The sequence below is a fragment of the Ahaetulla prasina genome, chromosome 1 (genome assembly GCF_028640845.1).
Source record: "Ahaetulla prasina isolate Xishuangbanna chromosome 1, ASM2864084v1, whole genome shotgun sequence".
NCBI lineage: Eukaryota > Metazoa > Chordata > Lepidosauria > Squamata > Colubridae > Ahaetulla > Ahaetulla prasina.
The window spans coordinates 53,543,148-53,558,952 of NC_080539.1; the positions used below are offsets into that span (position 1 = coordinate 53,543,148).

At 36.6% G+C, this 15,805-nt stretch overlaps 1 protein-coding gene and 1 long non-coding RNA gene across 2 annotated transcripts in view; one reads left to right on the plus strand and one right to left on the minus strand.

The window, feature by feature from the left end:
• Window positions 1-11,511, plus strand: part of LOC131189236 (uncharacterized) — a 29,851-nt gene extending 18,340 nt beyond the window's left edge. Inside the window, exons 2-3 of the long non-coding RNA XR_009152956.1 lie at window positions 1,332-1,414; window positions 7,694-11,511. This is a non-coding gene — a long non-coding RNA (uncharacterized LOC131189236). The remainder of the gene's footprint in view (window positions 1-1,331; window positions 1,415-7,693) is intronic.
• The window catches only part of MTA3 (metastasis associated 1 family member 3), a 137,008-nt gene extending 125,062 nt beyond the window's left edge, over window positions 1-11,946 (minus strand). Inside the window, exons 1-2 of the mRNA XM_058165244.1 lie at window positions 11,638-11,946; window positions 1,457-1,524 (exon numbers count right to left, since the gene is read on the minus strand). Of these exons, the coding sequence (XP_058021227.1) occupies window positions 1,457-1,524; window positions 11,638-11,665 (96 nt within the window). The 5' untranslated portion in view covers window positions 11,666-11,946. The remainder of the gene's footprint in view (window positions 1-1,456; window positions 1,525-11,637) is intronic.
• Window positions 11,947-15,805: the final 3,859 nt, after the last annotated feature.

Genomic DNA, 15,805 nt, shown 5'->3' on the forward strand with positions numbered 1-15,805 from the left:
ACATTTGTGGATATATATCAGCCTGGATTAAACCCAGCCTGTTCACCCATTCTCTAGCCTTGCACTGCAACTAGGCCCCAACGCCATAGTGTGAAGCCTCAGCCACCCTGTGCTCTGCAAATCCTGCCACATCCAGCTGACCACTGTTTTCTTCCCTCTGTTGACAAGGCATCCCCAGTCTAACCCTATGCAAGGTAGCTGCTGGCCAGACCAAGTGAAGCACTTATGCTGTTTTCCAAATAGTACATACTGTTCATGCTGTTTTAGAAGGCATCGGAAAACTTTCCAAAGCATTGTAAGAACAGTGTTTGGCCTTTGTACTGTGGTGCTGAAGTAGCTGGTCACAGTGCAGGATTTGAGGCAGCATTCCTTGTGGTGGTGGCACTGGGACTGGAATAAAGGTCGAAGGGCAGTGGCGGCTGTCAGACCTGCTAAAGGCCCTGCACCGCTACTTCAGCCTCAGCACTACTGCCATCGAAGAATAGGTTAGGCAAAAGGAGAGAGATGGGGGGAGACAGATTGATGGGAAGAATTGTAAGAGGAGGCAGAATAGTCAGTTCCTTACTCCAATTGGTCTTGGATTGGGGTTGGTCCTCGCCTAACAGCCAGTGGATTTAATAAACAATGGTAACAAGGACTGCTGGATTGCCATCACTAAGCAATGCGATCATATGACATTGTGCTTTACGACCATTTCGCTTAGCGATGAAGATTCTGGTCCCAATTGCCGTCATAACCCAAAGACTACCTGTAGTTTTAGAAGTTATTCTACATCAGTGTCTGGGGTTTTTCCAGATATTACCAATTAATAAAATTCAGATCAGTTTTGGTTATAGCAGCAATCATTTTCCTTAGACTGCTTTGTCATCTTGGTGATTGCTTTCCATTTTTCCTTACCTTAATTTACCTCTTATCATGATTACTGCCTTTCACTGGTTCTCATGCATTAATTTTGCAACTAGATTTCATCTGGAACAACTTTCTAGCTTGCCTACATCATATCAGTCACAAGATTATGCACAGCAGAATTAATAACATCCTCATGTTATTTAATATTCCTTCTTTGATTTATACCCTTCCTTATATATTTACAACTATAAACTATACAATAAATATATAATAGAATAGAATAGAATAGAATTTTTTATTGGCCAAGTGTGATTGGACACACAAGGAATTTGTCTTGGTGCATATGCTCTCAGTGTACATAAAAGAAAATAAGCAGAAAATAATTCATAAAATACTATTAAAATTATAAATAGGAAAAAAACCACTAAAGTATTTCTTTTAAAAAGTGCTAGTTGAAAAGATATTCCTTAATTCTTTTTTAGGCAGAGGATGATCAAACACAATCCATTTTCTAAGGAAATCCGTTCCGTAGTTTGAGAGCAATGAAGAAACTGTCTCCCAAAAGGTAAGTTATAGTTTATTTTTGAAATTCCTAAACATCATATACCTTGTTAAGTTCTTCTATTCGCCTGATAAGATAGGGATTGCTTGAAGAATTTTCAAAATAAACATAATCTGTAAAAAAAAAAGAAATAAATTTATAGTTCTTCAAAAAGCAGCATTACAACAAAATAAAAAAAGATGATCCATGTTAAAGTTCAAGCACGCACTGCTCTTATTTCTACAATGAAAACATGTGGTCTTATTTTATTTCAAAAAATTTATAGTTTATAAATAATCATCTCACCTCCCAGGCCTAACCAAAGAAAACATCATTAATCATTCTATCAGCGATGACTGGCATTCCATTAAAACATCTAATTTCAAAAATTTTGTTCCCATATTACATCACTTCTGAAATAATTATTTTTGTAACAAGGAAGTTAATCAGGTGCTAATGAATTTATTAAATGAGCGACATAAAATTAGGTAGGTGTATAATTGCTTTCCATCAAATAAGGCCTGAAAATGGCAATTTCTAACTAACTTATAAAGTTAGAGGTTCAGAAAAAAATAGATTGTTACATCGCAAAAAATTGACTTTCATGTTAATATGTTTAATGTTAGCCTTCCAAAACATAGATTCTCCAGCAATGTTTCAAACATTAGTACAATTAACTTTCACTGCAGGCTAAACCATTTTTAACCACTTATTGGAAGAAGAGGCATCTACTAAAGCAAAATAGCTTATCAAATGCATCTGAGATTTTATGCATGTATATATGTATAAAACAGGAGTGCAATGTTTTACTCACATATATTTTACATGTGTAAAATGCCAAGTAAGATTTTATGCATTGTCAAAAGCATACACTTTGTCCACTGCTTGCATCTGAAATTTGTTAAATTTAAAACATGTTAAATTAAGGGTTAATGGTTTACTCTGACTCTTTTAAAATCCAAATTATTGATGTAAAAAAAGGTTTAAGAAACTTTTCTTTACATCAATGTGAATTATACGGGTGTTTATTTTAATAATTAAGTATATTTTTGCAAGAGCTTCAGAAACCATTGCATTTTGCATCAAGACTGTAGCTTTTCACTCCAAAATATGGTTGATAATTAATCCAATCCAATAATGGCTTTTTTTCTGAGTAGCATATACTATAAAGAACCACAGAGTTGTGAAGTATCTTGGAGACAATCCATCCAGCCTCCATAATATATATGCAAGAATCTTGTGACCATAAGATAGTTGATAAATGCCTCTCAAGTCCCTGCTTTAATAAGTGCTTCCTTAAATAACTGTAGCAAAGGAGAACCATCCAATCCAGTCAGTTCCATTGTTGATTATCCCTGGGAAGATTCTCCCAAAATTTTATCAAATCTGCTTATTTTCAATTTCCACAACTGATTTGCCTTTTTTTCTAGAGCAAAAGATAATAATTCTGTTCTATCTTCTATATGATAAGGTTAAGAATTTAAAGGCCAATTTTATGTACCCCTCCCCCTTTAATCTTCAAATTAAATTTTAGGGCTGGATAGTGCTTAAATTCAAAAGAAAAAAGATACTTTGAAGGTAGGTGTATAATTGCTTTCCATCAAATAAGGCCTGAAAATGGCAATTTCTAACTAACTTATAAAGTTAGAGGTTCAGAAAAAAATAGATTGTTACATCGCAAAAAATTGACTTTCATGTTAATATGTTTAATGTTAGCCTTCCAAAACATAGATTCTCCAGCAATGTTTCAAACATTAGTACAATTAACTTTCACTGCAGGCTAAACCATTTTTAACCACTTATTGGAAGAAGAGGCATCTACTAAAGCAAAATAGCTTATCAAATGCATCTGAGATTTTATGCATGTATATATGTATAAAACAGGAGTGCAATGTTTTACTCACATATATTTTACACGTGTAAAATGCCAAGTAAGATTTTATGCATTGTCAAAAGCATACACTTTGTCCACTGCTTGCATCTGAAATTTGTTAAATTTAAAACATGTTAAATTAAGGGGTTAATGGTTTACTCTGACTCTTTTAAAATCCAAATTATTGATGTAAAAAAAGGTTTAAGAAACTTTTCTTTACATCAATGTGAATTATACGGGTGTTTATTTTAATAATTAAGTATATTTTTGCAAGAGCTTCAGAAACCATTGCATTTTGCATCAAGACTGTAGCTTTTCACTCCAAAATATGGTTGATAATTAATCCAATCCAATAATGGCTTTTTTTCTGAGTAGCATATACTATAAAGAACCACAGAGTTGTGAAGTATCTTGGAGACAATCCATCCAGCCTCCATAATATATATGCAAGAATCTTGTGACCATAAGATAGTTGATAAATGCCTCTCAAGTCCCTGCTTTAATAAGTGCTTCCTTAAATAACTGTAGCAAAGGAGAACCATCCAATCCAGTCAGTTCCATTGTTGATTATCCCTGGGAAGATTCTCCCAAAATTTTATCAAATCTGCTTATTTTCAATTTCCACAACTGATTTGCCTTTTTTTCTAGAGCAAAAGATAATAATTCTGTTCTATCTCCTATATGATAAGGTTAAGAATTTAAAGGCCAATTTTATGTACCCCTCCCCCTTTAATCTTCAAATTAAATTTTAGGGCTGGATAGTGCTTAAATTCAAAAGAAAAAAGATACTTTGAAGTTAGGTGTAGAAGACATCATTTCTCTACAGCTCCTTAAAACAGCTCTGTCACAGCTAGCATTCATTAGTCTTGTGGAAAACAGTTTAAAGAAGCAAAGTAATAATAAGGAAGATGTTAAGAAATGCTTGTGATCCTTTATGAGAGCTACATTCAGGAATGGAGAATTCATAATCTATGTAGGGTAACCCCATCCAGGGATTCTTAGAGGTATTGTTCTATTCTATAGCCCTCTCACAGCCTGTGGGAGGGTTATAGATCAATTGTAAATTGAAATCCAATTTCTCTGAAAAAGCATTTACTATGGGAGACTGAAATAATTAATAATAGTTTCTAGGGAGAGTTCGGCTTGAAACCGGACTGAAGAGATTTGTAGGCCACTATGTAGTTGTCTATCAAGAGTAATCAATAAAACTTAATCACTAATGTGCAATGGAACTTTAAAAGCCTAAGAAAATCAGGACTCATTTCAACTTCAAACGTACTTGCTCACAAATAAGTTCCCATAACTTCAAGGGAATTTTCTTTGGATGGAACTGCATCCGCAATATATTAGTAAAAAATCTGCAGCATTGTACCCATGAAACCAATGCAACCAATCAAGCCCTCTGGAAAAAAAGGTCTTGCTTTCAATGTACAATTATTTATATTTTTGTTCAATATAAAAATTACTATACTAATGAATGTTCGAGTTGCAAACTTTTGTCAATACAACAAACCTGTCTGAACATGAAGGAGGGAAAGTAAGTTGGGAAAAGAAAGCAAAGGATCAGCTTCCAGAACAACAAATACGGATGCAGGGGGCCAGAAACCAACCGCAGCCCACTCTCTTCCACCCTATGGTTTTTATATTGTGGTTTTTAATGTTGTAAGATGCCCAGAATCACCTATAAGTGGCCATATAAATGTGTTTAATAAATAGTTGGAAGAGACATGCCTTTCATGTGGAATATGGGACTGCCTCTTCTAAGATATTAATAGTCATTTGCAGTTCTTATCAAATATTTGTATGTTAATAAATCAGGCAGTAGTTGGTGAAAATAGAGGGAGGGAGGGAGGGAGGGAGGCCAACATGGATTTGACTAGGAAGCTAAACTGATATCTGAATCCTTTTCATCATTTTTCACCTCTACCCAATTCTACATTTTCAGGAGAACTTTAAAGTACCTTTTATAATACAGCTATTTCTTAGGATGGCACTACAAGACATCCTGGTCTTGAACATGTCTGCAAATTTTTGGCACCCACTACATTTATACTCTCATTTATTTATTTATTTATAAATCTTAAAATAGTGGGAATCTAGAATACTAGGTAAGTTACCATGTATACTGAGTATATACTCAGATATACACTGCATTTTTCACCTTACTGTATTCCCTACAGACCACAGGAGCATTAATATAAATAAAACAGTAGTTAACTACAGTCCAGTTCTATTCAGAACTGTGTCCACTACCATAAAAATCACAGCCATGGTTGTGTGGATAGGGGTATCCTGAGGAGCTACTTAGTGTAGTGGGCAGCAACCTCACCATTTTGCCTTTTGGTGTATATGTTTTTATTTCATTTTATTTTATTTAGCAGTTTGTATGCTATCACAATCAACAAAATAATTCTAGGTAATTACTGGGTGAAATAACTCGGTCTCAATATTCCAAGTATGCTCACAAATGTAGGAAAGACTCCTGTTCCACGTGTTCTATTTAGCACAATGTCCTTATTCGTTAGTAAGTGGCACAAAGGATTACAATTATAATTTCACTTCATTTCCTAAATGCCACCCTTTGATGATATAGCCAACATAAAAGACAAAGTGAGAGCATACAAAACACTTCATTTAGAAAAGTTGTATACATGAACTTTGAAAAAATGTCTGATTCTGAATAGGAATCTACTACTTTATGTATTTTGGAGATTTTAATTCATTTCAGAGCTATTCCAAACTAGATAAAATGCTCAAAATTCCACTACACATTCAAACTAACAGTTTCATTTTATGAAATTTCACACAAAATGTCTTGAAATGATTTGTACATCCCCATGAAACAGCACAAACTGCATACTGGACCAGTTAAGACAACACACTTTTATAAACAGAAAGCAAGAAAACATTTTGGAGCACCAATATGGGCTACAAGCTAATATACATTGTTCAAAATTTGGCCAAGTAACAATTCTAATTCCTTGTTCCTACTGACATGAAGTGCAAAGGTACAATTATCCAATTGCCCAAAGCAATAATCTAATAGCAAGCATTAAGTAGCCATACTACCTCCTCCTTTCCATTCTCCCACAGCTTAAAGAAGCTTGAGGCATGATTGCAGGCCTCCTGGTACATCAAAAGAAAAAAGTGCAGGAGGTAAAAAGCTCCTTAAAATGAAAAACAAAAGCATTTATTTTCCAGGATTGAGAAAAATCGTACAACAGCCTTCTCCCAGCTTTCAGGAGAAAGCAAAATAGTATCCTGGTTTCCTGTATTCAGAGAAGACAACCAAAAATACTTGTATTTCATTTGGCTAGGTATAAATTGCTTCAGTCCATTCTAAACTGAATTCACTTATAATTCAGAGGAGAGAGGGAATTATTAAAAGCCACCTAATTCATCTAAAGCTAAGATAAGGCTAAGTTAAATTAAACATATTATTCTACTGTGACAAACTCAGTTTTTTATGACATTCTGAAGTAAGGGAATTTATTGCTATATAAAATACCTTGTAATTGCACATCTTTTCACCAAAGCCTTTTTGATTCAAGTTGAAATTCTAAGCCAATGCAAATATACAAAAAATTAAGTAGGGCACAATCCTGAACGAAACTAATTTTGACCATCAATACTAAAACTTTTATTTCCAAATCCTTTCTTCTGATTTTCATAAAGCAGGGCATTATTTCCATTAGGAAACAAACAAATAAACGTTCAATCCTTTAGTACTATTAGATATAATACAGCCTGCTTAAAGACTAGAACATATAAATGAATTTTATGAAGATATGCAGAAATACGACACATAAAAATAAAGAATACTGACATTTTTGGCAGAAGTCAGAGTTAATAAATTAATACTCAGTGGATAAAGTGATGATGAGCAATCACACGAGCAAAGTACAGTATCTGGTGAAACATGCTTGGTTTGATTAACTTAGAAAGCTGTTGAAAAGGACCAGAGCAACAGCAGAAGTGTTAATAAACTGGGCAAATACTGGAGCATGCGTATGGCCACTTAGCAACATGCCAAACACTTCAGAGATATATTAATTGCCTACAACATAATCTCCACATATGTGAATTGTATAAAACTGTATCACCTTGGAGGGTGGGGTGAAGAAAAACAATTAAAACTGTGGTTGGGAGGATCAAATTATCATACATTATACCTAATAACATTTCCCAGAGGAATTAAAACAACAATGAAACTTTCCTATAGACATCAAATATTTTTATTTATTTTTAAAATCTGTATGTTGATTTACAAAATCTACAAGTTTCATAAAAAAGTGACTCTGGGCAGCCTATAGAGTCCATCAAGCTGGAAAAGGAGAATTAGGGGAGAGGAGAAAAAGTAATAATTTGGAAATGAAAACTCAATTTGTCAGCTAAGGAGGATTATAACCACTCATTTTTTTCCCCTAAAGGAACTCAATTCTTATATATATTCCTATTGCTATCTTGGGACAATGCTGCATGCATATATATTCTTATATATATTCCTATTGCTATCTTGGGACAATTTGCTTCATCTTCCTTCAGGTATGATTTAAGAAACTTATGTCAATAGAAACACATTTCGGCCAACTTAAATTCCACAATTTAGAGCAACAATCTTTCACATTTATTAGGGAATACTTTCCTCTTAAACTTATTGGGTTTAATTTTGAATCAGCATGGATGGGAGTAAAATTAGAGTATGTTGTGAGAAAAAAAAAAGTATGGGGTAAATATAAATTAATTTGTTACACTTTCTTTTCTTTTGTTTCTCTATGCTACACATCTCTAGCTTCAAATGCAATATGAAATACTCTGCAGTTCTCATTGATAGATACTGGAAATTTAGCAGATTTATTTAGTGTAATTTCATGCCTTCCAGAATTTTAGATTACAATTCCTACAAAATTTTTTGTCACTGGTCACATAAGCAAGAACTGATAGAAATTAAACACATCTGGAAAATATTTGAGGTTAATGACTTCCCTTTTTTTCTTTTCATCTCAGCTGTACATTTCAAATGCTGTTCCACAAGTGAAAGGCAGTTGTCAGAGTAGTGTGTTCATTGGCTTCATGATGTTATAAGGAAAGCCAATCAGCATGTTATTCCAATAAATTTTATTAAAAGCAGGAAGAACCTGTTGGTCTTGAGCTAGTCTACATATAACCATAAAAGGAATGACAGTAATCCCATGTCAGGCTCATCACCAAAGTTGACACACCTTTGGCCAGATTTGGCATCATGGATGCTTGTGCTGCTACTTCTTTTATTTTTAATTTTGGGAACAAATATGTCTAATTGCAGAATGTGCTAAATGTGTGCTTGAGATGAAACACCACAAATTGTACTGGAGATTTCTTTAATGGAACATTTAAATGGAGGAGGGAGGACATCAAAAGTACCCATAACATTCCTCCCCCCAAAGAAGAGTCACAGACTGAAGGGTCTCAGACCATATGACAGTGTTGCTAAATTCTGGTACTTTTGTCCTGATCCTTGGTATCTGTCTTAACTAAGAAAACAGGAATCCCTGGCTGTTGGATCTGCAAGGTTGTTTTCTTCAACTGCAGATCCAAGAATCAAAATATAGCTTTTCTGTACTCCTCCATTGCTTGTTTCTTCAACAGACAGTTCTTTCATTCACTTCTTCCATTTCTCCATTTTTGCCTTTGTTCCAATCTACTATTACTTTCTAGCATTATTTGAGAATGTGGCCTGGACAGATAGATCTATTTCTCTTTGCCTTCTAGGTGAAGACTTATGGCAAGTTTCTCTCAACAGTAGTTTTTTTAGTAAAGAAAGCAAACCTCCACCACATACAGCAAGACTGTACCAGAGAAAAGCCAAGTCCACCTTTCCTTTTTTGCATTAGAAATATTAGGGAGAGGGACATTTCTTTCAATGTTTTAATTTATATTGTCCCAATTTGTTTATATAGCTATGTAACTCATCCTCCAGCTGATACTTACAAGACTTGGATTTATACTATAGTCATAAAACATAACATCTCTCCACACAATTGTAAAACAGCTATAACCAGAAAAGACCTTCCCATGACAGATATTATTTCATACATTATTTCATATTCAAGTTTTCATTTCCATGGAGGATTTATTTATTTGCTGTGTTTTTGTAAACTTAGGGACCAAAAAGAGTGCATTATAAAGACAGTGATGATAATAATCTAAAGCCATGAGAAATAATCATATACATCCAACTAGAATAAGGACCAGGTTTACCATCTCCTAAAGCCAATAGTACTTAAGTATAACTTTACTCCAATTCTTGACATCTTCATTGAGAACGTACCAGTAAGCCCCATTAGTATGTTCTCTTATATGGAATATATCTACTGCAGAAGTATTTCAGGATCAGAAATTTCAGTATTTTCAGAAATGAAAAAGACCCTGAAAGAGTACAGAGAAATTCTTAATGTATCATTCTGAAAATCCAGTCCAATCTTTGACTTCTTGTGTTGGGGCCAAATGGTATTAGATATGGCACGGAAAGCCCATAGGAAGAAAGATCTATACAATCTTTCTAAGAGAAAATGCATTTATTAGCAAAAATAAGCTGAACTAATGACTCACTCCAGAAACTTTGATTTATCCATTATTTAAGGCAGCTGATTCTTAAACAAGTTGCTACAGAAAGGTATTCTACTTCAAGGTGAAGAACAGCATCTGGAATAGAGTCAGGCACTCGCAGTAATATTTTACTGATTCTTGATTGGATGGCTTCAAGTTGTAATAGATCAGATAAGGGAAAGAAAATGTTTTTTTTCTTCCTAGTGTTTTTCCAAAAGAGGATTTTCCCACCAGATCTGCTTTTTTCAAATCAACTGAGGGTTGATCCATTGGTTCATCCATTGCAACAGACAATCTTACAGTGAGATGAGCAGCAAATAAATTTAATAAAATTAAAAATAAACTGACCAACCAATTTGCCAGCTGAAGTTGATGTGGGCTGAGAGAAAGACCAAAGTCATCCAGCTGGCTTTCATGCCTAAAGCGGGATGAGATCTGAACTATGGCAGCTAGCAAGTATAATGATTGCTTACTAGCCTTTTAAACTTTTTTTTACAACTCACACACCAACATAGGTAATGGATGTTTTAGAAATTCATCCTATTTCCAACTACAGCATGCTAGACACTAACCAGAAGCTAAGAAGACAAGCATTTTGTCACACTTATCTTCTATGGAGCCCATCTAAGCTTTCTGGGTAGCAGATTTAATAGATTAATCATGCCCTGCATGAAAGAGAATTCCCTTCTACTACAAACTAGTGTCACTGAATGAACAATAGAATGGTTTTCCATTAATTTTTTAAAAAGAATTCCACTGCATTGATAACTTCTATAAGCCATTTCTTCAGCTATCTGTTGCTGATGGATGTTCTTGCTAGAATTTCAATTCTAATACCCTCCATTTATTTATTTATTTATTTATAAAATGTATTGGCCACTCATCAGAGGGCAACTATTTGTTATCACGCTTGTTTTATATATTTATCACATTTATATCCCGCCTTTCCTTATACCCAGGAATTCAAGACAGCACGCTGGTTATTCCTTTTCCCTCCAATTTTATGCAGCAGCCTGGGACGAAAGATAGACAACAGTCCAAAATAACCCTTCGTATTTTATTTTTTTGTAGTTGAATGGAGTTTTGAGCCTAAGTTTACCTAGTGCCATTAGGCCGACGCTTAAACTGCTTCATCACTCTGCGTCCCCCTCATCAGGGGACTGACAAGCAAATCAAAAGCGCAAGGGGAGATGCCACCCCAAGCACGCTTGCAAGAAAACACTGGGCCCTGCTGCATTATCGCCCTTCAACGGCAGAAGGTTATCCCTTAAAGGACCCACTGGGGAAGGCCGCCTGCCCGTTTGCAGAGAGCGTTTCTCCATGGCTGAGAGTCCCCACACTTGAGAAAGGGAGGGAAGAAAGGAAAGGATTCCAACCCGAAGCTCACTTCGGATGCTCGGTTCCCCCTCCCGCCCCAAACGTTAGCCCAGCGACTACAATTCCCGGGCGGAGGGGTTCCTTTGGACTTCGCGCCTTCCACTCTTCATCACCGCCACCATCACCACCACCTCGGCACGGTGGGTGGCGGCCTCTCTCGTCAGGTTTTCTCGTTGGAAGGAACCACGGGGCTCGTTCTCCCGGGGGGGGGGGAGAAGGCGGGTGTTGGGCTAAGCTCGGCTTCCAACCTGCACGCCCCTCTCCTCCTTCCTGTTCCCCCCCCCTCCGCTTACAATATCTCCGTCCCTTCGCGCCCTTCACCGACCGCGGGCTCGGAGCCAGGGCCTTTCTGGCGAATGCAAACCAGCGGCGGGGGCGCGTGGCGCGTCCGCCGAGGACCCCCACATACCTCCCACTCGATACATGTTAGCCGCCATGTCTGCGCTCTGCGCCCTCCTTGTTCTGTTGCCGCCGCCGCCGCCGCCGCCGGGCTGGGGAAGGGGAGGAGCGTTCAGTCGCTCTCGCTGCTGTTGCTACTTTTTACGCCACTCGCCCCCGGGCAAATCAGGGTGCCGGGCGGCTCTGCAGCTTTTCTGGCCAACCCGCTTGTGGGGGGCGGGGGAGGGGATCCGAATAAAGCGCAGGAGGCGAAGGGTTAAAACAAAGCGGCCGGGCCTGCCTCGCTGGGCAGAGAACGAGAGAGAGATGGCTCTTGGCTGTGGGCGAGCGTCGTCATCGTCATCATCATCCTCGGGAGAGGAAGGGTTAAAAGCTTGTCCCCGTGGCTCTGTCTTCGGGAAAGTGGGAGAGAGAGAGAGAAAGAGGGAGGAAGCTCTTCTGGGTATGAGGGGGAGTCGCATACTGGGGGCGATTTTGTGCGCTCAAGCAAGCACCGGAAAGTCCGGGGTTGACCTGGTTAGAAAGTGTGCTCACACAGGTACCTTCTACATCTTGCAGGAGTGTCAGGATACCAAAAAAACAAAACAAAACAAATGGGACTAAGAAGCGTAGTTGGCAAAAACCCATAGGAGTTTGAGAGAAAGAGAGCACCGTCAGCCTCGAAGAGCTTGGGGTTGCAAAGTCGACCATAAATCCATGTTGGCTATCATCCTACTCTAAAAGTTTACCTTTTTTATTATTTTTCCCTATCCCATGCTCCAGGACTACTGTCGCACATGGCAGAGGTCATGGTTGAGCTGTTTTTTGTGAACTAACACAGTTTATATGCATTTATTTATATAAATATATATAAATTTGTATTATATAAATTATATAATATAAATTTATATATAAGTAAACTGTTTAATTATATAAACCAGGGGTCTCCAACCTTGGCAACTTTAAGCCTGGAGGAGTTCAACTCCCAGAATCCCCCAGCCAGCTTTGCTGGCTTGGGGTTTCTGGGAGTTGAAGTCCGCCAGGTTTCAAAGTTGCCAAGGTTGGAGACCCCTGATATAAAAAATTTATGTGTGCGTGTTCTGTGTTCCTGTCCCTTGCTTGCAAATATTGGGCAAGGCTCCTTATGGAGGATGTGAAATTCCAGGAAGGAAGAGGACCAAAGACTGAACTGACGGCCCTGTTTTGATCTTTTTTAAATCCACTTTGGGATTAAAGCTGACCTAAGGTGATTCCCAACAATTTCCCAAAAAATCTGGAAGAATTAAGACCAGGGTAGAGATTCAATCCATACATTTATTTATAAGGCATTTGCAAGGTCCTATATTTTTTGATGTGTACAATGACTCTTTTAAGAAGTATAAATAAGGTTGATTTTTAAAACTAGGGGAAAATCCTAAATTTTGTGCTACTTAAAGCTCTATTTCCTTAATTAAGGTCAATACAGAGATAACTACCACTAAATTGGCCAGATAGTTGCAGAAAAATTCACATTGTTTATCTGCCCAGCGGATTCAATTTGGCAGAATTGGCACACCTCGAGTTCCTTCAATTAAGCAATGCCATTCATTGGGATCCCAAAGTGTGCATTCTTTGCAGCAGAGCTTGTACTCTGTAATGAGATGCCATCCCAAGTTTAGAATGGCTCCCACTATGCTGATTATTCAAAGAGGCTTGAAGAGCTGGCTTTTTACTTGGGCCTTTTGTTTTTGTGGTTTTTATTTTTATATTTTTCATATTTGAAATCATTTGTAAACCACCAAGAGTTACTGGGAGTCAAGTGGTATATAGATTTCATAAATAATAATAATTCAATTCATGTCTCCCTTTCTGGGTTTATCAAAAACCATCAGACATTTTATTGATATATTATATTGGATTTAAACAAGGAAAGAATGGAGTCTTCTGTATTAGTATCTTCAGATGCTCAAAATGATTTGATTTGATTCTGATTAAATTTTTAAAACAAGTGATAATTAGATGTGGGACTTTGTTCAGTGGGTTGAGATTTATTATATGCAAACTTCTGCCAAATTGAATTATTTCAGATTCTTGAGTTACAATGTGGCACTTATTAAGGATGTCTGCTTTTACCTTTGCTCTTTAATTTGACCTTTTTACCTCAGAACACCACTGTAGAACAGATTTTAGATATTAATTGCATTGCATTGGCATTTGGCAGGGAATGGATATAACTTATTTTTTTACGTTGATGATATTTTAGCAATTTATGAACAGTATTATTACATCTGCATAATTTTGTAAAGATAGTGCAATGTTTTGGAAAGTATTCTACTGATAAAATTAATTGGGATAAATATTATTTACTTCTATTAGGTCCTAATATCAATAAAGTTTTTTTTAAAAAAGTTGGGCTTTGTAGTTTTTATGACAATATTCAATATTTGGGAATTTACATACCCCATACGTGGAAATAAATATGTTGAATCTTTTAAAAAAGATTGAATGGATGGGTACAAATGAATTAAAATTCCCTGAAGTTTGTAGGATAAAATTAATGTTATTAAAATTAATGTTATTAAAATTAATATACCTCACTTGACTTATGGCTCTGAGATATTCCTATGTTAATACCAAATAAATATTTCCTTCAAATTGATACTTTACTTACAAAATTTGAGTTAATAGGCCAGGGTTTTCTTTAACTAAATTGAGATTACCATTTGAAGAAAATATTTACAAAAATAACATTTGGCTTATATTTTATTAGCTATCAGTATATGAAATGACAATGTAATGAAATATACTTTATGGGTCATGTTGGAAAGCTATGATCTATTTCCCTTGTGGACATGGGATGATTTTGATATAACAGAGGAGAAAAGCTTTTATTTCTAGGAATGCAAACTGTGAGAAATCTTCGGGAGGCATAGATTGTCTTTTGATAAGGAGATTCATGAAATATTTAATTCTTGGGACGAAGTTACTCTGAAAACAAGTGGTAAAGCATTTTATTGAAAAAATGTTTTAGTGAAAAAAGACCCAGTTTTGGCACCAGGCTAGAAAGTGAGAGAACATGAATTCAAGGCCGGTCTTAACCATGAAAGGCAGCCAGTCATACACACTCTGCCCAACCCACCTTATGGGTTGTTGTGAGAAAATAGAAGGAGGAAGATATGTTAGATATGTTCAGCACCTTGAGTTATTTGTAAAAATGATAATAAATACATAAAAACATTCCCTTCCAGCTGAAGTGGAGCCAATAACAAGCATTCTTCAAGTGAAGGAGAATGAAAAGGTAAATATTTGCCAATGACCGTCCCAATACACAATCTCTACTTATAGCTGATCCAGTGGTGAAATGCTCCCAGTTCTAACCTGATCTCACGATCCGATAGCGATCGTGGCTGGTGGTTCGGCAATCTGGTAGTGATGGCGGAGCAAAGCTCCACCCATCCGCCTGGGTGTTTGTTACCTTCTGCACTTTGCGGAAGGTTTTGCACATGCACAGGTCTGTATGCATGTGGCAAGCGACTGCGCATGTGTGGCATGTGCATTTCCGAGCCGGTAAGGAAGGTAAGTAGATTTCACCCCTGAGCTGATCCCCTGAGTCTGGGTAAAAAAACAACATAAAGGGAATCATACTGGGTAGGTATGAGAAGTTGAAATGGACTAAGAAACTGAGAAGAAAGTTAAGTTGAAGTTAGAAAACAAAGAAAGAAAAATAGCTAGTAAGCAAAGATGGGCTGCTGAAGATATGCATGTTCCAGAGGGATTCAAGATCACTAAAGAGGAATCACAATAGGAATAATCGAATAAGAAGAGCAACAGAGCATTACGTCTATCAAGCCTGCACAAATATAAGAAGATTGAAAAGAAACTAAAAACATCAGGAAGTGACTCCAAGTGTTGCTAGCTGTGAGAGGTTGCCAGCTTGGTTAATTCTAGAATTCAATAGCAACTAAATATTAGGAGAGACACACTTGTCATTTTTAGCAGTATTGATAACATTATCAGCAGGGGTAATCAGAGCTGACCCCTGAATTGAAGATTATTTAGGTTATACAGTAATCTACTATATTCTAAACTCCTTTGAAGGCAAACACAGGAAGCGGGAGAAGTGCAGCATTGTTCATATGCATTCACTGCCTTCTGCTTTCTTACTATCACTATTATATTAAAAAAAAAAACAGTGGAAAAAAGACATGGTCAGTGATAAA